Source organism: Rattus norvegicus, chromosome 12 (assembly GCF_036323735.1).
Source record: "Rattus norvegicus strain BN/NHsdMcwi chromosome 12, GRCr8, whole genome shotgun sequence".
Taxonomy (NCBI): Eukaryota; Metazoa; Chordata; class Mammalia; order Rodentia; family Muridae; genus Rattus; species Rattus norvegicus.
Genome location: NC_086030.1, coordinates 33,327,533 through 33,348,817, shown reverse-complemented (window position 1 = coordinate 33,348,817; position 21,285 = coordinate 33,327,533). Strand labels below are relative to the sequence as shown.

Sequence of the window (21,285 nt, the reverse complement as noted above, 5' to 3'; positions counted from 1 at the left end):
GCAAGTGCTTCCCTGGTCATGCTGAGCACCACCATTGGACCTTTGGGACCATTTTCACAGCACGACTGACCTTGTGGTGCTACAGAAAAACAAAACAAAATGCAAAAGTGCATGGTTTTACAAAGTAATAAAAAATGTGGGGTTGGGGATTTAGCTCAGTGGTAGAGCACTTGCCTAGCAAGCACAAGGCCCTGGGTTCGGTCCCCAGCTCCGGGAAAAAAAAAAAAAAAGAAAGAAAGAAAGAAAAAAAAATGTGGAAAAACACCATTTTGTAGCAGAAAAAAAAATCAATCTGTCAGCTTTTTCAGCAGACTAAGAAGACAGCATCAGGAAAGATGTATAAACCTCCCGGGCAACAGGCAAGGGGCTGCAAGTCCTTCTTGTCCCAGGAGGAGAGCTCTCTGTGCAGCCACACGGCCTGCACTGACCACAGGAACGGTGCTGCTACCAACCACAGCCATACCCGGCAGGTGCTCAAATCAAGAGAGGAGCCTCATGGGTGGAAAGGCAGTTAAGGGCTGCAACTTGGGGGAGTCTCCTCTCTGCCATAGTGAAAAACTCTTGTTAAGAAGCAGCACTGACTGTCAAGTGTTCACAAGGATGACCCAATGCAGCAGGGAATCACAGGACTCAGGAGAGTAAGGCCCATGGCCAACAAAAGGGGCCCTTCCAAACTGACCGCATGACACTCAGGGTCCTGCAGGAACCAGCAGGCAGCTAATGAAATATCAGGGTTTGCTTTCCGATGAATGAATGCTTCCAGGCAGGGTCCTGAGAGGGGTTTGGTCTGTTGCTGTCGTACCTGAACTGAGCAGTTAAGAGTATTGCACAGTCCTTTGCAGTTGCTGCCTGCCATTACCCTGAAAGTTACAATGCAACACAAACTGCAACATTGCAATGTAAACAGAACTGTAACATCGGCCACCTTGTGCTGAGCTGAGTGGCCTGTCAGTAAGCAGAGGCCACTAACGCCCGAAGCACCATGCTCAATGGACAAGCCCCCGTGAATTTTGAGCATATTAACACTGGGCAAACAACACTACTGGCTGATTGAGAAGGTTAATAAGTAAATTAGTTGATTAGTCACTTACTGCCACCCTGAGGGAGAGGCAAGCACCCAGCGCCATCTACGCAATCATTTGCCAACCGACAAGCCAATGATTAGAGCCAGGACAGCAATGACAGCCACCACCACAGCAGCAATTATCCACTTTTTCTGTCAAAGAAAAGCAGACTGATTACACCATGCTGATTGCACACTGCCATGGTCAAGAGCATCCTTCACTGGAGCGAAGCGACTGCCAGAACTCATGTTGAACTCTAAGTTACAGGCTCTTTCCTGAGGCCTAGAGCAGTCTTTACTTCCCAGAGTGTCTTGATCTATGAGGTTAGGCCTCTCAGAGTCAGCCTGCTACGTAACCCAGTAACACTAGCTTTCTCCTGGGCACCTAACAGACTCATACCAGTTTCTGCTGGACTGGAACGCAGTACCCTTTCCTAGGAGGCCCGTAAGTCAGAGCTCTGACTAGGAAACCTGGCCTGCTTATGCCCCCCACCTGCACCAGGCAGTGATGCCCTTTGCAGACCCTCAGCTTTCCCCGAAGAACTTGCGTGCCCACCATGTGTCTGAATCTGAAGATTTGGACAAAGGTATTACAACTCATGGCTAAGCAGATGTCATCGCCGGCACCTCTGCAAGCAACAGCGTGGAGCTCAAACCCGGACTCCAGAGATGTTACAGGAGACACTCAAGTTAGCAGAGTACATCCGGAATTCTGCACCAGTAACATCCACTGTTCCAGAATTGCCTTGGGACAGTCTGGGTACAAGACAGAAGCCTGGGCACAGGATCGGCTACCTTTGAGACTGCCTCCCAGGGCTGCTACTCAAGGCACCAGGCCCGCCCACTGCCTCAGCCAGCCTGTTACCTAAGGGAGCAAACAACTGTAACAGACAACACACCACCAGTGCTTTTCAGGGAAAACCCAAATCCCATTAGCTTGTTCTTCCTTGCACATGATGTCAGAGGGCACAGCTCAGAAAAGGCAAGCTCGTCCTGAGCCGAAGTTCTTAAGGGTTTTAATTATTTATAACAACAAATGGCTAATATACAAATAAGCCAATCAACCTATGAAATCTTAGTGAAAAGAATTATTTTTGACTTTAAAAATAAAACATGTATTTAAGGCATTTTGCTTCTTCTACAGCTAGAGGCCAAGAGAGTTGAAACCACCCCAGGGCTCTGTCCTCAGTAGAGCGACTCACCCGTCTGGCCTTGCTCTGGTATTTGATGGCTTTCTTAGTCTCTTCCTTGGCGTGCTCCACGTAATCTACGGAGTTCACCACGTTTCTCTCAATGTTGTTGACCATTTCACCCTGAAAACAAGTTTCATACTCAGCAAACTTCAAATGGCTCCGCCATGTCTCCTGAGATAGCTCTCATGTAAGGCCAGCATGAGAGGGACAGAGACGGGATCCCCAAGGTTACGCAGCAGGGCGAGGCTGGTGCACATGGGCCAGCAAAAGCAATCCAATTCCATTCATGTCTTAGAAGCAGCAGAAAAGGGGGTGGCAGCAATGGAGACTGTCCACAAATGAGATGTGACCTGACTGGTGAGCTCCTCTCAGACATGAGGTGAAGGGAGGACCGCAAGCTCAGGGCAGTAAACATTCCGCACACTAGGCATGATGTCTTTTCTGACACTCAGAAAATCGCCGATGTTTATCTTGATGTTATCAACAAACTGTAAGTGCATCCCCCCCTCCCCGTGATGATGAACTGATGGTCAAAGCTGAAAATGGAGGAGACGCCACGGCGTGCTGGGGAGGGGCACGTTACCTGGGTCCCGTCCGGGAGGAGACAGAGTCTGTGGCAGCCAATAGCAAAGCATTGGAGAAGGATGGACAGGTGACTTATCATTCACAAACAAACACACTAGCAAGTCCTGCCTCGGGACCATCACTGTAACATGGCGACAGGTTTCTAATAGGGAAGCGACAGGCTTCTAATAGGGAAGGGAGGCCACAGGCAGCGGCTTGTGTTATACTTGGGTGTGTGGTGTGATAAGCCTGAGCTAGTATAAAGCTTCGTGTTTTCAAAATCAACCCATCATTCTTATGGCCTCCCCACTGAACCTTCCTGCAAACTCGCCAGACAACCCACTCCTCAGTTCTTAGACCACGTGGCAAATGGTCCGTCCCATCTCAAAGAGAACCACACACATCCACCGTTGGCATCTGTGCCCGTCCCCACCCATTGGTACCCAATTCCAACCCATCAGAGCCTATCTTTGCCTCCACATAACTATTAGGTGTCTTCCACGGGTGTATGGTACTTGACGTTTTCACATTTGTATGATAAGGTTCACCAAAATAAACACCATTCTTTACAAGGCTGGCAGAGCATGTGGGATGGGCACTCTAAGCCCTTTCTGTACCCGGGCAGCCACAGAACATCACAGGCTATAAGCAAAGCACCCTGACAGTTGACTCACAAAGGGGGCGAGGAACCTGGAGGCCACCTGTGCTCTAGCCTGCCCCAGACTTTCCTGAGGGATCTGAAAACCCTGAAGAGATGAGACCAGTCTCTGCAGGTTCCCACTGCTCCTACCTCAGTACAAACACATCACACGTGCACACACACACACAACACTTGCATGCACTCCTTGGTCCTCCCTGACTGAGCTGCAGGGCAGGCAAGGCCACCATAGAATGAGTGTGGGCTCTGGTCACTCTCCTGATTTTACCCACGAGGTTAGCCTTTATAAAGCCACGGCCCGGGGCTGGAGAGATGGCTCAGCGGTTAAGAGCACCCGACTGCTCTTCCAGAGGTCATGAGTTCAATTCCCAGCAACCACATGGTGGCTCACAACCATCTGTAAAGAGATCCGGTGCCCTCTTCTGGTGTATCTGAAGACAGCTACAGTGTTCTTATATATAATAAATAAATAAATCTAAAAAATAAAAAAATAAAAAAATAAAGCCACGGCCCCATCCTTGCTTAGTCACTCCTATGGGAAAGAGCCCCAAGAGAGGACCCCAAGGATCCTGATGTCTTCAGGATGCTTGGCTTGGCCACCTCCTTCCTCTGGAAGCACTGTTGTATGTAGCTGAGGTCACATGATGTTTGTTCATATAATTTACACTCGCACATATACATGGCTAAGTAAGGCTTCTGTATCTCCCTTTGCCCTAAAATCCACCACAGATGTTTGAAGATCTCATTATTCTCCATGAGCAAACACCTGATGGCTGCTGCCTGTGGCGTCTACCTAAGTAGGCGGCCTCGGTGAGAGTGTGCCATGGTGTAACTACCCAGTATCCTACGAGGAAGTGTACGCTTGGGTTTTCAGTTCAGCATCAACACCACTGTCAACTCCTGAATTCTGACAGTGGATACCAAGCCATGGCTTTCTTGGCCAGAGCAGGCTGCATATAAGGCTCTCCCCAGCCGGGCTCTATGTGGAAGATGTCGCATTACCTGAGTCTCGACAAACATGGCCATATCCATGAACATCTCGTGCAGCTCTCGGATGCTGGTCTCCAGCTTCATGATGTCTTTGTGGCGTGACTCGATCTCATTGAGAGCTTGCCTAGTAATCTGTGAATCTGATATAATCTTTGGAAGATAGAAAGAAAAGTATTACTAACTCCAGCCTGGTAAGCTGAAGGCTTACCATCTCGGTAAACGTGTGCTGCGCGTTCACCCAGGGCACTCACGTCCGAGATGAAGATGGACGGCTTCCCGCTCTCCAGCATCTCCTCCAGCTCCTCGTCAGTGGTGGTCCTCCCAGCTGAGAGACAATGGGAACTGCACTGAGGACACAGCCTGGTGCAGCAGCCACGGCTGCTTGATTGTGGGTGTGTGGGAGAGTAAAGGAAAATGGCCCCCAGAGGCTCACAGGGAGTGGCACTATTAGGAGGTGTGGCCTTGTTGGAGGAAGTATGTCACTGGGGGTAGGATTTGAGGCCTCAGATGTTCAAGCCAGGTCCAGCGTCTCTCTCTTCCTGCTGCCTATGGATCCAGATGTGGAACTCTCTGCTACCTCCGCATCACCATGTCTGCCTGTGCGATGCCCTGCTTCCCACCATGACAGTAATGGATTAAACCTCTGAACTGTAAGCCAGGCCCTATGAAATGTTTTCCTTTCTGAGAACTGCAATGGTCATGGTATCTCTTCACATCACTAAAACCCTAGCTAAGACAAGGCCTCACTAAGCCTTAACTGAGCCATTAGCATTGTCAACCACAGGGTTCCCTGCCTTTCTAAGATACTTTCCTAGGCAGGTTAATGTGGCAGAAATGTGACCGAGTTTGTCGCAAAGCCACCCTGGTGTTACAGAGAAGCAGCCATGCTCTCCCGCAGGTTCCACGGGGCTTCTGGCCAGAGGGAGTTAAGCTGAAGGTGGCATATGACGACTGGATGAGTGAGCACATGGGAGATCATCTCCCGCCAGGTAGGAGGGGCAGCAGGACACGGAAATGCCTGAAGAAGTTAGGGCTGCAAGCTTTCCAGATGGGATTGAAATAATAGCGGCAGCGACCACAAGCCACTACAGCCCCGCACTCAGAACTCTGAAGCTTACAACACATAACGACACATCTGGCTGACTCTAGGCGCAGGCTTCAGCAAAGGTTTATGGTGCAGTTAGAGGTGGGAGCAACGTCTGATGGGAAAGTTTCTCGAAGCGCGCCTCCCACACGCTCCCTACTCACTGATCTCTAGCTGGCGCTGGATTCGGCCTTTGCTTCGCTCCCGAAACAGGATCTGTGCTTCATTGTATTCTGTCATGACGTCCACAAACTTCCGTGACAGCACTGAGTGCTAGAACACAGAGAACATGGTGTTACCATGCGTCAGCCACTCCAGCCTTTGAAGGAGGTAAAACTTACAACTAAGAACCTGCATCCATTACTCCACTCCAGAAGAAAGTTAAGAGCAAAGGCAGCAATGGGAGATGTGCGACCTGGGCCACCGGGATGGTGGCACATGCCTTTAATTCCAGTACATGGAAGGCAGAGGCGAGTGGATCTTGGTGAGTTCAAGGTCAACCTGGTATATATAACAAGCTCCAGGCCAGCCAGGGATTCACAGTGAGAGTCTGTTTTTTTTGTTTTGTTTTTTTTTTGTTTTTTTTGTTTTTAGATTTATTTTATTTTATTTTTTTATGTAAGTGAGTACCGTGTCACTCTCTTCAGACACACCAGAAGAGGGAATCAGATTGTGTTGCAGATGGTTGTGAGCCACCATGTGGTTGCTGGGAATTGAACTCAGGACCTCTGGAAGAGCAGTCAGTGCTCTTAACCACTGAGCCATCTCTCCAGCCCGAGAGTCTGTTTTAACAAAACCAAACACCACCACCACCAACAACAACAAATAAGTTGGGGTCTAGGGCAGTCAGCTGACTCTAGAGGGTGGGCATTATCAGAAGGTGAATCAGCTGGGAGGCACACAGACTGCCCCGAGCTGGCAGGCTCGGGCAAGCAGGGTTGAGCTTCCTAGTTTCAACCATAAACCCTGAAAAGTTAAGACCAGTGGTTTTCAAGCTGTGGGTCACAACCGCTTTGGGGTCAAATATTGGAGATCCTGCCTATCAGATATTTACATTATAATTCATAACTAGCAAACTTACAGTTATGAAGCAGCAATGACAATAATGTTATGGTTGGGAGCCACCATGACATGAGGAACTGTATTAAAGGGTCACAGCATTAGGGAGGTTAAAAACCACTGATTAAAACCAAACCAATGCCATCTTGATGATTGGGCTAGTCCTCTGCTTTGTGGGTAGCCAAGTTATCTCTCCCCCGGGCAGAGACAGTGAGGGCAGATTTGATCGTCAGGATCAAACCAGGCTCAGATGTGGCTCGGTGGCAGAGCTTTTGCTGAGCACGTGCAGAATACTGGTTTCAATTTCCAGCACAATAGAAAAAAATAAAAGAAAGAAACTGCTTTGAATGTGGACAAAGGAAAACGCTCTTCTTCCACACCGCTTTAACTGAGGCTAGAAGGCCGACCTGGGTCCTTCGTATCCGCAGATCCACTGAAGTTCGGTTCCCATTCTCGTCCTGATCACAACTCTGCTCAATAGCTAGAGAGAAGCAGAACACGGTCACCCAGATATGACATCAGTCTCAGGGATGGCCTCAACTTTCCCCACAAAACTAAAGAATAGGTGACCTCTGGAAACTGTCCTCTAAAGACCAGCCATCGTGAGGAATGTTTACGACACCATGCACACAGGTGGGCAATGACAGACACGTGGATGGACATTCACAAACGCTTATGTTTCATGTATGCATACACACCCAAATCATAAACATATGCATACAGAAAAACTCGCATAGACAAACATGAACAAACGTGCATACAGGTCTGTGACCGAACATGGGCCTTATGTGTTTGCTTTTATGCGTTTGTACGCTTGTGTTTGTGTGTCCGTGTTTGTGTTTGTGTAGCCACCCCGTCTCTATGTTGCTCTGGTCCGTCTGCATGTGTGTGCATTTGTGTTAAGTACAGCGCGTGCGCAGTTGGGGTGTGCCAGGTGTTTTAATCATCCAGTCACTGTAATGAGTCTGAATCCGACGCAGAGTGGCTGTGCTCTTGGGAACAAGGTTGTTTTGAAGGTGCACACTCTCTGAAGTCTGCCTAGAGACCAGCGAGGAGTGCCAGGAGCCCACTAGGACCTGGGCGGGGTGTCTGCCACCTGAGAGTCACTGTTCCTGAGAAGAGGGTGTGTGCAGAGATGAGATGTGTTCCTTTTGATGTGTCTCTGTAGGCTAAACACGTGTCTTCCTCATAGATCAAAGAAGGCAACCTCTGTTTTAGCACCGTACAAAAAGCCACAGCCCTCACCCAGCCCAGGGTCACGCTGAACACAGAGGTCCACGACCTCGGCTGAGCTGCGAGGGGCTGGAAAGTACATTCTAGCTAAGAGAGCCGCCTGAGAGCTAGGGGAGTCACTATAGAGGCTATTCCCCCTTTCTCAAACGCCTGCCCAGCGTCACTGACAGAGACACAATGAGGGATAGCACGGGATACAGATATCCAACCTACTTAGCGGCGGTCTCAATTTTCATTTTGGGAAATGTAGGAATATTAAAACTCTAAGGAAAAAGATACCAACATCCGTCCACCCCCCCACCAGCACCCAAGAAGGCAAGCTTACCCTTCAGCTTGCCCCGGATCCTGTTAGCAGTTTTCTTGATCTCTTTGTTCAGGTCCTCCAGCTCTTCTTTTATTTCTTTAAAAGGTGAAAGTGAAGCATCTGAGCTGGAGTGCTTGACACTGCATAAGCAGGCAGGCAGGCCGAGCACAGGGGCAGCCAGTCTTCTTTCTTTAGTGCCCGCCCAAGTGCGCCTCCCCAGCCATGCCCAGGCCAGCTCCTGGGAGACCCTGAACTGTGTCATCAGACATAGCTGGCGTGAGTCAGAGTTGCAGGCTCACCCCAATCGGGAGATCTAAGAGCAGACTGACTCTGATGCTAATCTTCACCCGGACAGAGAGTGCACACAACCACACCGGGGAAGAAGTCTGCCACAAGTCCCTTCTGCTGTCACTGTCTTCTTGGTCCTTGTTGCTCCATCAGACATACCACGCATACTACTCTCCAGGAGACCTGGCTCTAGACCTTCAGAGCCAACTCTGGTGCCCCAGACATTCTCGGGGTGAAAGATCACCAGCTTCAGGCTAACGGACAGTGGGAGCCCCACTGCCATGTCTGAACCCCTACGGCATCTATGGAGGCTCTGGGTGGGGGGACCGGAAGCCAGAGATCCTCTGAGACTCTCCAGGAGGCGGATCAGCTCCTTTGGGCAGTGGGGTGACCACAGGTGAGAGAGCCGCTCTACAGTTACTGATGTGTGGAAGTGACCAGACACTGGGGACAGACTCACAGGCTGTGTCTCAGTTCCCAGGTTTTTTTCTGTTAAGTGGCAGCCAACATTGAAAGTTTCTCAAGAAAGGCATTCAACGTTTCTAAGAAGAGCTGGGATTTAGGAAGATTATGCAGATATACTAAGCCACAGAGAAATGGAAATCTAGCTGGCCCTCCCTGTTCTGGGCCCCCAGACTCACTCGCCTCTCGGCCTCCATCAATAATCCAGCTCCATCAAGCTACCACTGCTTTCCAAATCAGCCTGCTGTTAATGTCCCCAAACACACAATCCACACCCTCGACTGCAGGCACAGGGTAGACCTGTGGCTGAGCCACTGTCGAGGCCTGAGTCCCGCCAGCCACACTCGCGTATCCTCTGGGTCCTGCCTGGCAGTGGTCATTCCCCAGAAGGACAATGGGGCTACTTAGGGGCCTTCAAACACTATAAAGACCCCTGGGGCGCGGCAGTGGTGGCGCACGCCTTTAATCCCAGTGCCCGGGAGGCAGAGACAGGCAGGCCTCTGAGGGCCAGGCCAGCCTGGTCTACAGAGTGAGATCCGCCACAGCCAGGGCCACACAGAGAAACTTGGTCTGGAAAGACAACAAAACAAACCTTCCTGGAATGCCAAGGGAGCCTCGGTGTGGTCGCCTGCACGAGCATACTGCAGCAGCTAAGGAGAGGCTGGAGGACAGACAGACGGACTTACTTCCTTCTGGGTTTGGGGCAGAGAGGATGATGCTGTGGTTCTTCTTCACATCCTCCACGTGCTGAGCAATCCTGGCTATGCTGCTTCGAATCTCCTCCACCTAGGACAGACACTGGGATAGCCACCACCGCCACCCCTGCCCATCCCCTCCAGGGAGAGGCAGAAGCCGGCCATGTAGAAGCTGATGGCGTGTGATCCCACGGAAGGGATGAGACCGTCTCTGGGGGGGTGGGGGTGGGGGGACGACACAAGGACCGGGCACCAGCAAGATGGCTCAAGGTGCTTGCCACCAAACCAGACAACCTGAGTCGGATCCCTGGGACCCATAAGGTGGAAGGAGAGCGCCAACTCCTAAAAGCTGCCCTGACTTCCACTTGCACACTGTGGCATAAACTCGAGCGTGCATACATACATGTGTGAAGGTACACGTACACATACATGTGCACACATACACAATTAAAATGTAATAAAAATAGAAATCCACCAGAGTCCTACTCTTGGGTCTAAAGCAACATCTGCCAGCAAAACCTATATATGCTGTAAAAATCCCTACACTCAAGCTATCCTGGGTGTGGTGGTTTGAGTGAAAATGGCCCTCACAGGCTCCTAGGGAGTGGCACTATTAGGACCTGTGGCCTTGTCAGAGGAAGTGTGTCACTGGGGGTGGGCTTTGAGGTCTCAGAAGCTCAAAACTAGGCCCCGTGTCCCTCTCTCTTCCTGCTGTCTGTGAATCCAGATGTAGAACCCTCAGCCACCTCTGTAGCACCAAGCCTGCCTGCGGGCCGCCATGCTTCCTGCCATTACAATACTGCACTGGACGTCTGAACTGTAAGCCAGCCCCAATTAAATGTGTTCCTTCGTGAGAGTTGCCGTGGTCATGATGTCTCTTCACCGCAATAGAAACCCTGACAAAGACCCTGAGTGATCTAGTTGATCTCTACACAACAGACTGAAAACTAATGACAGGGGGCTGGAGAGATGGCTCAGTGGTTAGAGCACTGATTGTTCTTCCAGAGGTTCTGAGTTCAATTCCCAGCAACTACATGGTGGCTCACACCCATCTGTAATGAGATCTGGTGCCTTTTTCTGATATATATGAAGACAGCTACAGTATACTCATATAAATAAAAATTAATTTAAAAAACTAATGCAGGATGGGGAGGCATTATGATGAGGGGTGAGTACTGGGCTTTCAGGAGGGAGGGCCGCGAGTCAAGAAAGCTAGTCTCCAGAGAAGTGCGGGCCCTCATCCCCCTGCGGCGTTTAGATCTTAGCTTGACCTGTTGTTTGAGTATACGACTCCCTGAAGACAGGCAGCACTGAGGCTAGAAGAGAGTATTGCACTAGTATGAACCCCCAATCTTCAGTCAAACCCGTATTTACATGGTTTTACGAAACGGTACTTTCCTTCTGGTGGCGATTTGGTTGGGAATGTCCTTCGCAGGCTCCTGTATTTGAATATTTGGTACCCAGCCGATGGTGTGATTGGGTAGACTTTAGAGGTGTGGACTTGATGGAGGACAAAATGTCACTGGGGCAGGCGCTTAGATCTCACAGCCTCCCGGCATTCCCAGGAGCAAACTGTCTCTGTTTTGGACTTGCAGTTTAAGATGTGAGCCATGCGCCCGCTGCTCTGGCTGCCATGACGTCACAAGCCTTCCCGCCACGACCTGCCTCCCTCTGGGACCGTGAGCGCCAACAACCCCTCTCCTCTGTAAGTTATCTCAGTCGTGGTGATTTATCACAGCCACAGGAAAGCAATTACTGTGCCTCTGGATCAGGGGAACTGTACATAATGAGGCATATTCTATATAGATCGGCTTTCGAGTCTACGGAGGCAGCGTGGTCCTGTGTCCCAAGTCACCTCTGAACAACTCTGTCCCTGCACCAGAGGCACACGCATCAATGTCACTGGGACCCTCCTGAAGGGTGGTAGGGACCCAGGAAACCATGGCCCGAGACCCAGAAACATCCTGAAAATCAGGGACATTAAAGCAAAATCCAACACGGAACTTTACTGTTGCCGGGCAGAGCAGTGGGTCTTCAGGCTGATGGCGCAGGGTCATCTCCCTTAGCGCTGCTTCCAGAGCACACAGACATCGCATACTCGGGGCGTAGTTACATCAACCGTGGAAACACCACGACGAAAGCTGGTCCTTGGGACTGGAAGGACTGCTCAGTAGTTAGACCACTGGTTGCTTTTCCAGAGGACCTGGGCTCAGTTCCCACCATCCATACAGTAGCACTCAGCCATTTATAGCTGTAATTCTGGGTGACCCGACACCTTCTTCTGGCCTCTGTGGGCACTGAATGCATGTGATGCAAAGACATACACACAGGCAAAACATCCATACACATATCATTTTTTAAATTTAATAAAAAACATTATTTGAACTTCTTGGCTGTGTCGCTATGGAGGCTGAAATCCAGGCAGAGTGCTGGTTCCAGAGCACGGGTGGCATTTCAATTTCATTTGAAAGCATCACTTTCAAAGCAACATTGATGGCCCTGTGTCAGAAAGCAAGGGGACAGCCCAGTGCCTAGAGTCACTGCTTACCCCTGCCCTCACAGATTGGCTCTCCCAGGAAAGGCAGTCATGGGCCCTAGGGCCCTGGGAGGAGGTTCCACAGGAGGAGGGTGCATGGTGGTATTGGTGCTGGTCAGCCTGAGACTGCAAGCTGCCCACACAGGGTCTCTTCTGCCCATTCTATCTTCTCAGGGAAGTTCTCTCCACTCGGGGACTTGCTTTATTGGTGTTTAACAAAAGCCTCCCTGGTCAGGAGCAAGCAGTCTGTCTTCTGCATCATTCTGTGTGATGGGCACGGCCTGGAGGCCTTTTCTCCCCGTGGCATTACATTAACAAGCCCTGTTTGTTTCCTTTCCTAAGGCCTCAGTCCACCAGAGGAACTAGGAAATAAAGGGTGTTGCAAATGCAGCTTGTGCGGTATCCAGGTGAGAGCACAAGCAACTGCCTCACAGGTGACCAGCAGCAGCAGCAGCAGCAGCAGGAAATATGGCCCCAGGCACTGAGCTAAAAGCCAGAATTCCTGCCTCCACGGGACTAAGAAGCCTGGGTTCCTGAGAGGCCACAAGTCTCATGGTGTGATCCATTAAAAAGCCACTCCAGAGAGATGGCTGGCTTCCACGGGAGGAAGTACAGCTTGGGATCTTGGGATCCGAGTCATAGGGAGAGCAGTATAGGCGGGACACTGAGCACTGGTGTGCCCCCGGACGGACGGACACACACACACACACACACACACACACACACACACACACACACACACACGTACGCGCGCTCTATAACCTACCACGTTTCCATCCCCTGTATGTATTCAGCCTTCCCTCTCAGGCTGTCCCCATGCGGTCACTTGAAGCTGTCTCGATATTAACTACTATTGAGATGATGCCCAAAGTCCCCAAGGACTTACACACTTTACACAACTTTAAACACGGCCATGCTCAGGAGGCGAAGGCAGGAGGAGGGCAAGGTCAAGACTAACCTGGGCCACAGAGACATCATCTGGAAACTTCAAAATCAAAGCAAGCAAAACTAGAGTCACACGTCAGTCATGCTAGGGCTACAAGGTGAACCGGGTGGCTGGGTGACCTCCCAGATGGCTTCGATGGCGCTAGTGCCACATGGGATTGCAGCCAGACACAGGGCCCATCATTAGCCAAAACACAGTTCCAGGGTGCACCGGTGTGCTGCTCTACAGGGGACTACGGCAGAGGTAAAGTCTGAGGCTGTGCGACATTAAACACCGACCTGATGGAAGAAGGCATCCATGAAGTGGTCCTTCTCCACCGTGATGATGACAGCATTGTCTCCATCGTCGCTTTTCCTACACTGAAACAGAAGACATTTTCCAAGTGTCACAAAGGCTGAAAAGCAACTCAGGGCCCCAGTGCCTCAGCTCACTGGACATCAAGTGCAGCTTAGGAGCCGGCCACGCTCCAGAACCTGCAACCACCTAATTGTGTAGCTTCTTCCTGGTGACAGGTGAGAGAAACATGGGCTGCAGAAAAGGGGGAGCGGGGGACGATACTGAAGGCCACATTCCCACTGCGGGTGCTTTCACCTTCCCCACAGTCAGGGCCATTTAAGATTACCACAGACAGACAGACAGACAGACAGACAGACAGACAGACACACACACACACACACACACATACACACATACACACTACACACACACACCACTACACACACACCACTACACACGCACACACCCCACACACACCCCACAACACACACACACTACACACACACATACACACATACCACACACCACACACACCACTACACACACAGCACACACACACACATACACACACACATACACCTATACACCACACACATATCACACACACACATACATACAGGCCACACACATATACAGACAGACAGACACATACACACTACATACACATACACACTACACACACACATACACACACAAACACACACACACACATTACACACACACATACACACACATTGCACACACACACACTACACACACACCACATACCACACATATACACAGACACACACACAGACACCACACACACATACACACCACATACCACACACATACCACACACTACACACACACATACACGACACACATAGACACAAATACACACACACTACACATGTACACACAGACACCATACACACACAGACACACACACACACACACACACACACACACACAGAATCATCCTGAGGATTGACTCAGGGCTCTGAACATGCTAGGTAAGTTCTCTAACACCAGGGTATATCACTCTCCCTGTAATATTTATACTTTCTGTAAAGATTTAAAAATGCTACTCGGGGTGGAGGCTGGAGAGATGGCTCAGTGGTTAAGAGCACTGGCTGCTCTTCAGAGATGGCTCTTAACTTCTATAACTCTAGTGTCTAGTGTCATGGGACCTGATACCCTCATCTGGTGTGCAGATAAACACCTGAAGGCAAAATATATATATATATGTGTGTGTGTGTGTGTGTGTGTGTGTGTGTGTGTGTGTGTAAAACAAATCTTTTAATTTTGTTCTATAAAGATTAAAAAAGGCTACTGGGGCTGGGACTAGAGAGTTGGCTCGGTGGTTAAGAGTATTTGTTCTTGGAAAGAACAGGTATGATTTCCAGCATCCACATAGAAGTTTCCCACGGGCATATATGTGGTTCAGACATACATGCAGGCAAAACACCCATACACACAAAATAAAATAAATTCTAAAATAATAATACATGAAAATAATAAATAACTACAGGTATTGGTGATGCACCCCTGTAACTCCAGCCCTCGTGACACAGAGGCAGAATGGTCAGAAGTTCCAGAGCAGCCTCCACTACAGAGTGAGTTCAAGGCCAGCCTGGGAAACAAGAGGCCAAAAACAAGCAAAAACTTTGAGGGCAATGATAACTTCCAAGGTATGTCAGCCAGCATCTGTACTTTCTAAAAGGGTAATGACCTCCACGCACTGTATTAAATAATAATAATAGGGCTGGAGAGATGGCTCAGTGGTTAAGAGCCCCGACTGCTCTTCCAGAGGTCCTGAGTTCAATTCCCAGCAACCACACAGTGGCTCATAACTATCTGTAGTGAGATCTGATGCCCTCTTCTGGTGTGTCTGAAGACAGCTACAGTGTACTTATATAGAATAAATGAATACATCTTTAAAAAAAAATAATAAACACTGTGACAAGAGGGGAGCTGAAGAAGACAGAATCACTAACAGTGGAAAAGAAGAAAGTGTCATCACAGACACCAGCCTAAGACAGGATCCAAGAAGCAGGCACTTCCAAAGCCCACTGCATGGCTTGGGTTGGGAGAGTAATGGATGACACTAGTTGGCAGGCTTTGAGGCTTGCCTGGAGCCTTGAGTGCACAGGATGTTGGAGGGGTGCTGGTACTGCCTGTTCAGTAACCCCCTTGGCAGCCTCTCCTCCAGGCTGTCTAAGCAGAGGCAAGTCTAACTTAGCCGGAAGCAGTTTTTGTAGACAGACTCAGTGGTCCCTAGAAGCCGGTCTCTAAGTCCTACTGCATAGCCCTGCCTGTCAGGAGGCACAGGGGAGGGACCTGCTGAGCTCCATCCTCCAGGGCAGCCGGCCTGTGTGAGTCAGCACTCTCCAGCCTCCTTCCAGCAGCCAAGCACCGAGAGGCATCTCAGGAACCTCCACCGCTTGGGGAATCCACCCTTTCCCCTGCAGGCCTGACACACACAGGTGTTCCTTTACCGCTGCCCAGGAAACCTTGCAGACAAGGCGTTACTGCAATTCTCAGCTAAGAAAAATCCGGTCAAAGTTGGCGTGCTGGTGACCTTTTTAATTCCTAGCACTCAGGATTCAGAAGCTGGGGATCTCTGTGAGTTCCAGACCAGTCAGGGTACTCAGAGAGACTGTGCCTCAAGAAAATAAAAAAGCCACTTGGTTCTACCCAGGACCCTCGCTAAGGCATGATCAGTTTTTCCCACACCACAACCGACCTCCCCTAGTGCCGACTGTGTGGATAAGATGGCTGGTTAGTTAGAGCTGGGAGTGCTGCTCTAAAACACAGACCGGAGTGTGAGAGCAACCTCTGTCTCCAGGGACACCACACAGCCAGGACCAGCTTAACGAAAAATGGACACCACCTAAGAGGGTGCCTTCTATATCCATGAAGCACAGTGCAGCCCCCTCTGCTTCTCAGGGCCACTCGTCTGCCTCTGTCTTCCCAGCCCAGGGATGTCCCTTCTGTGTGACTCTTCTCCCCCCTACCCTCCCAGAGACTGATACACTGTGGGTCAATGCACTGTCCTCCAGATGCCGGGAATGAACAACAGTGCTGAAGAATGACAGGCTGTCCCAACAGCCCTCAGCAAGGGAACCACATCTGGAACAGGGTCACCACCAAGCCTTTTAGGGTGGCTCGCTCCAGAGGGGGTTAAGCCGAAATCACCAAGCTGAGTCAGTCAGAAGGAAGACCGACTGCTGAGAGCTGAGAACGAAGCCGAGGTTGGCCCAGGGGCTTTGCATCCTTGGGAAGGGAGTGGCAAAGAGGGGTATCTCGGAATCTGAGGTGCCAGGAGAAATCCTGACCATGGCTTTCTGAGGTACTGACACCCTGATTCCACACCCAAAGCCTCAAATGCCTTGGAAACTGGGGCAGGAGGATCTCTGAATTGAAAGCCAGCAAGTCAGGCCATAATGCTACAGGCCTTTGATCCTAGCACTTAGGAAGCAGAGGGAGGTGGATCTCTGCGAGTTCAAGGCCAGCCAGGTCTACCAAGCAAGTTCAAGGGCAGTCAGGGGTCAAGTCAGAGAGGTCCAAAACCAACCAATCACCCAAACAGAACAAACCAGAAGCTACTCTGTACAACACGGAGAGGTAGGCGGATCCTGAGTCTGAAGCTAAACTGGGCTACACAGTAAATTCTAAGCCTGAGATATACAGCAAGTCAAAGATAATGAAAAATAGGAAGGAGAGAGGGAGGGAGGGGAAGGGGGATGGGGAGGGAAGGGAGGGGTTGAGGTGGCACCTCAAGTACCCCATTTCTGTCAGTCTTCTCTGAGTATGAGCCATGGCCTGAAAATGTGCCCAGAGAAGCAGCCGTTTGAGAAAGGGTGATTGATTACAGAACCAAGGGGTCACAGGGAGAGAAACCAAACTGCAGTACTGTGCAGGCCGCTGGGACAGAAGGTGACCATTGCCAGGAACACTGAGGGAAGCCAAAGACTTCCTGGTGGTGAAGTTGTGAGCGAGGCAGAGAGGGCTGTGGAGGCTAGGGCAGCTTTCAGGAAGCAGGCTCATCCTGCAGCCAAGAAGCCAAGAGGAAGTCCAGCTATGGGAGATGCTCTCAGGCCATTAGAGTTCAGATATATCTTGAGCAAAAAAACAGGAAATAATTGGTCTGTGGAAAAATCCAAACTCTTATACACGACCTGTTCCGTTCTGATTTACTAACGTCCTAAAATGCAAAGCATGGCTCCTCTCTGTCTTCCTCCCTCCACCTCGGGACGCCACAGCACGCAGCCAATTCACAAGGGTCTGTCTTCAGTAGCTCACCTAGCTCAGGCCTGGGACTCTATCTGTGCTTGTGCATTCTGGAGGTCTGAGACAGAATCGCTCTGGACGTAGAGACTGTGTGATCCCAGGCAAGTTGCTCCAGCTTTTGGATTAAAATGAGCAGAGGACCCCGAAGCCTGAAGCACCCCTCAGAGCAGCAAGATGGCTCGTACAAAATCTCTGAACACAAACTGCTCTCCACAGTTAATCTTCTTTTGCCATAAGGTCTTCCAGTCACTCAAGCTGACCTGGGACCCCTGCCTCAATCTCCCAAACAATGGGACTGTGGCCATTCAAACAAGCTGTTTTTTAAGTCCTTCCCAGGTGACTATCACCGGCACCTTTGTCGAAGGTGGACGCATACACAGCTAATGAGGAACCTTTCTGGGAAACTTCAAACTCTTGGGTCACCGTGGTCACTGCAGTTCACCCATCTGAACCACAAAATTAAACCCCACGTCCTATCTCGCAAAAGCAGCATTTAGATAGTGTGGAAGGAGAGAGTTGCTTTTTCTAACTTTCTGAAAACATAAGACCTAGTAGGTTTCCAGAGTGTAAGCCCAGGCTGGGGAGATGGCTCGGTGGTTAAGAGCACTGGCTGCTCTTTCAGAGGACACAGGTTCAATTCCCAGCACCAGCTTGGCAGCTCAGAAATGTCTGTAACTCCAGTTCCAGGGGCTCCAACACCCTCACACAGAAATACAGACAGGCAAAACACCAGTGCACATAAGATAAAAATAAACAATTTAAAAAAGGTGTAAGCCCATGGCACTCCACTCCCGAATCTTGTCCCAGAGGTTCTTGTGTCAGATACACACCTCTCTGTGAGACAGAAAGACAGCTGCCATCCTCCATTTGCATGCAAGACAACCTCATCTGTCACTCCTTAGGTACTGGGCACTGGTGTCTTTGTTTTCTGAGGGTCTTAGACCACCCTGAACTCCACAAGTAGGCTAAGCTGGCTAGCCCAGGGTCTGTCCATCTCCACATCCCTAGAGTTCAAATTACAGTGTATAGCATGGTGCCTTTTAAAACGCTCTGGAGGACTGAACCCATGGCCCCATGCTTGCAAGGCAAGCACTTAAGCAATCAGGCCACCTCCCCAGCCCACCTGGAAATCCTGGAATAAAGAAACCGGGGCTGGCGAGACGGCTCGGCAGGTCCCGTGTGCCTGCTATCAAGCTGGACAACCTCAGTTTGACTCTTGAGACAGAAACAACTCTCACAGGAGTTGCCTTTTGACCTCCACGCATGCACTCTGGTGCACACATTCATGTAAATACATAAAGTTAACGGATTTTTTGAAAGATTTCTGTTTGAGTTGCTGAATTGAGTTTTGCTTAGAGAAAAGGAAAAAAAAATGATGAATTCGGTTTGGAATCAGGACAGAATTCCCAACAGTTCCTGAAGTGTCCCTTGGCAACATCTGCCTTTTTTTTTTTCTGCTGCTCATTTATTTATATGGAGGGGTCTTTTCGGCACTGACTATTATAAAACCAAAATATCAACGCTGTGCTCTGAATCCTGCGGTATCAAATATTCAGCCAAGATGGGACTCTTCATGTAAAACCAGCAAGCCCGTCTGTCGTGCTGTCATCTCTGATAAACGGCAAGCCTGTGTGCACTGGGGAAGTGCTGAAAAACACACCTGTGATTTGTCGCCGTCAGTTAACGCTCCATTTGCACCACTCTTTCACACACTTATATATGCAGGGCCATGTAAAAAAAAGGGAGGGGTCACTAGTGGAAACGTTTAAGAACCCAGGCCTTAGGGCAGTGGGCCTCATGCCCTGCTTAGAGCCCGTAGCCGCACCGAGAGCAGAGGCTGTGTTTGTCACCACAAAAGCAAACCCGGCAGCGGCCAGCAGACACCGCTGTTGTATTTTTCAAGAGGGGAGGAGTCTACTTGATTCTGGTGGCCTGGACAGTCTCATCTCTTGGCCAGTCTATCAACACAAACTCCAGTTTCATGATGACAACCACGCTCACAGTGGTGGCATCCTTACATGGACGGAATGCAGGAAAACAGTCAGTCCGCTTATAATACACCTCAGCCCTAAAAAGTTCGACGCCTCATGTGCAGCGGTGTAGATGGACCTAGAAGCTGGTCGTGGTGGATGAAGTTCAGACAAAAAGGGGGATTCTCTCCTTGGGGCCTGGGAAAGTGATGCACACAGCTAGAGCACTGTTAAGCAGAGATAGGACAATGATGGGCTCTTACAGTGTTATCCTAAGCATTCTTTCTCATGTTCAGCTTCCTGTCAGCAAGAAAGACACTGGTGGATGAGGCAGTTGTCTGTCTCTCTCCAGCTGCCTTAAGCAAAAGAACTGTCAGTCAAACAGCCATCTGGACTACCCCTAGGCCATGTTGAACATTGCCAGCATTGAGGAATCTATACAATGCCAGCAGCTGAGTGCCCCAGCTCCTAACAGGACAGCCTCTGCCAGGGTTTTCAGTCCCCACTCAACTTTCTGCTACCACAAGTCTTTGTGAACTCCGGATGACCCTGTGACCATTTCCCCCCTAAATCAGCAGGTAGGTCCCAAAGAGGCAGTGTTGGGGTGGTACAAACACAGACCTTCATTTGCAAAGGAGGTCTGCGATTGGGCCTCACTTTTCCCCTGTCTATATACCCAGGCCGCCCAGCTCATTCAATGCTCATTTGGTGGGTGGGTGATCCTGGCCCTGCCCCCATACACGCTTCTTTAGAGGGGTCTTGCCCCACCCACTCACAGTGGGGTGGGAGGGGACTGGTGTCACGGAGAAAGGTAGATGTCACAAGCTGTGACAGTGGAGCAGACTGCGTGACAGCACACTGAATCACAGCAGCCATAGGGGAGGAACCTCGAGACCAGCGTCAGCAGCAGCAGCAGCAGCAGGAGCAGCGAAAGTCTTAGTGACTGCACGAAAGGAAAACAGCTCAACAATTCCAGGGAGTAACAGGAAGATGCAGAGGAGTGTCGGAGCTGAGGCCGGAGGTGTACGGAAGCTTTTAAAGGCCAGAGAAGCAGAGGCTGGAAAAATGGCTCAGTGGTAAAGAGCACTGACTGCTCTTCCAGAGGACCAGGGCTCAATTCCCAGCACTTACATGACAGCTCATAATTTTCTGTGACTCAGGATCCAACACTCTCACATAGACATCCGTGCAGGCAAAACACCAATGCACACCAAATAAAAATAAATAAATTATTTAAAAAGGAAGCAGTGGTGGCAGAGAAGAGATCTGGCGTCTAGTCCCTGGAATACTCCCAAAGAGCTGTCTGAGGCATACCGGCTGCCCCTGTGTACTTGCTAAGGATTCCACTCCTAGTACCTAGCGCTGTGCCACTAGAGGGCGCCACCTGCTGCCGCTCCTCCAGGCTGTCAACAAAACCTGCCAAGAGTCCAGCGCTGGAAGCAATTGCTCTCCTTCCCAGGTTTCTACCTCAATCCAGCCAAGGACCCCTGAAACCTCCAAGCCGGTGAAGGTCATAAAGCCTGTCAGCACAGAAACACAGATGCTGCATGTGTAGAAGTTTAAAAGCTGTGCTCAAGGGAGCAGAAGACAGACTGGTTACAGGATTCTGGGAAGGGTATAAGGGAGCAGCTCTGGGGTCCAACTGGATGGAAAGAATGCTTTCCAACGTTCTGCACCACAGTGCATAAC

The 21,285-nt window shown here is 50.2% G+C and overlaps 1 protein-coding gene across 8 annotated transcripts in view; it reads right to left on the bottom strand.

Moving 5' to 3' along the window:
• Nucleotides 1-21,285, bottom strand: part of Stx2 (syntaxin 2) — a 35,342-nt gene that overhangs the window by 1,971 nt on the left and 12,086 nt on the right. For 3 of the 8 annotated variants that reach the window (XM_017598270.3, XM_006249253.5, XM_063271077.1), the window contains 8 exons: nucleotides 13,354-13,434; nucleotides 9,585-9,684; nucleotides 8,170-8,244; nucleotides 7,019-7,092; nucleotides 5,717-5,825; nucleotides 4,720-4,793; nucleotides 4,481-4,618; nucleotides 2,058-2,376 (listed from right to left, as the gene is read on the bottom strand). In XM_017598270.3, the coding sequence (XP_017453759.2) occupies nucleotides 2,164-2,376; nucleotides 4,481-4,618; nucleotides 4,720-4,793; nucleotides 5,717-5,825; nucleotides 7,019-7,092; nucleotides 8,170-8,244; nucleotides 9,585-9,684; nucleotides 13,354-13,374 (804 nt within the window). In that variant the 5' untranslated portion in view covers nucleotides 13,375-13,434 and the 3' untranslated portion in view covers nucleotides 2,058-2,163. The other 5 variants (XM_039089101.2, NM_001415751.1, NM_012748.2 and 2 more) reach the window with 4 other exon arrangements.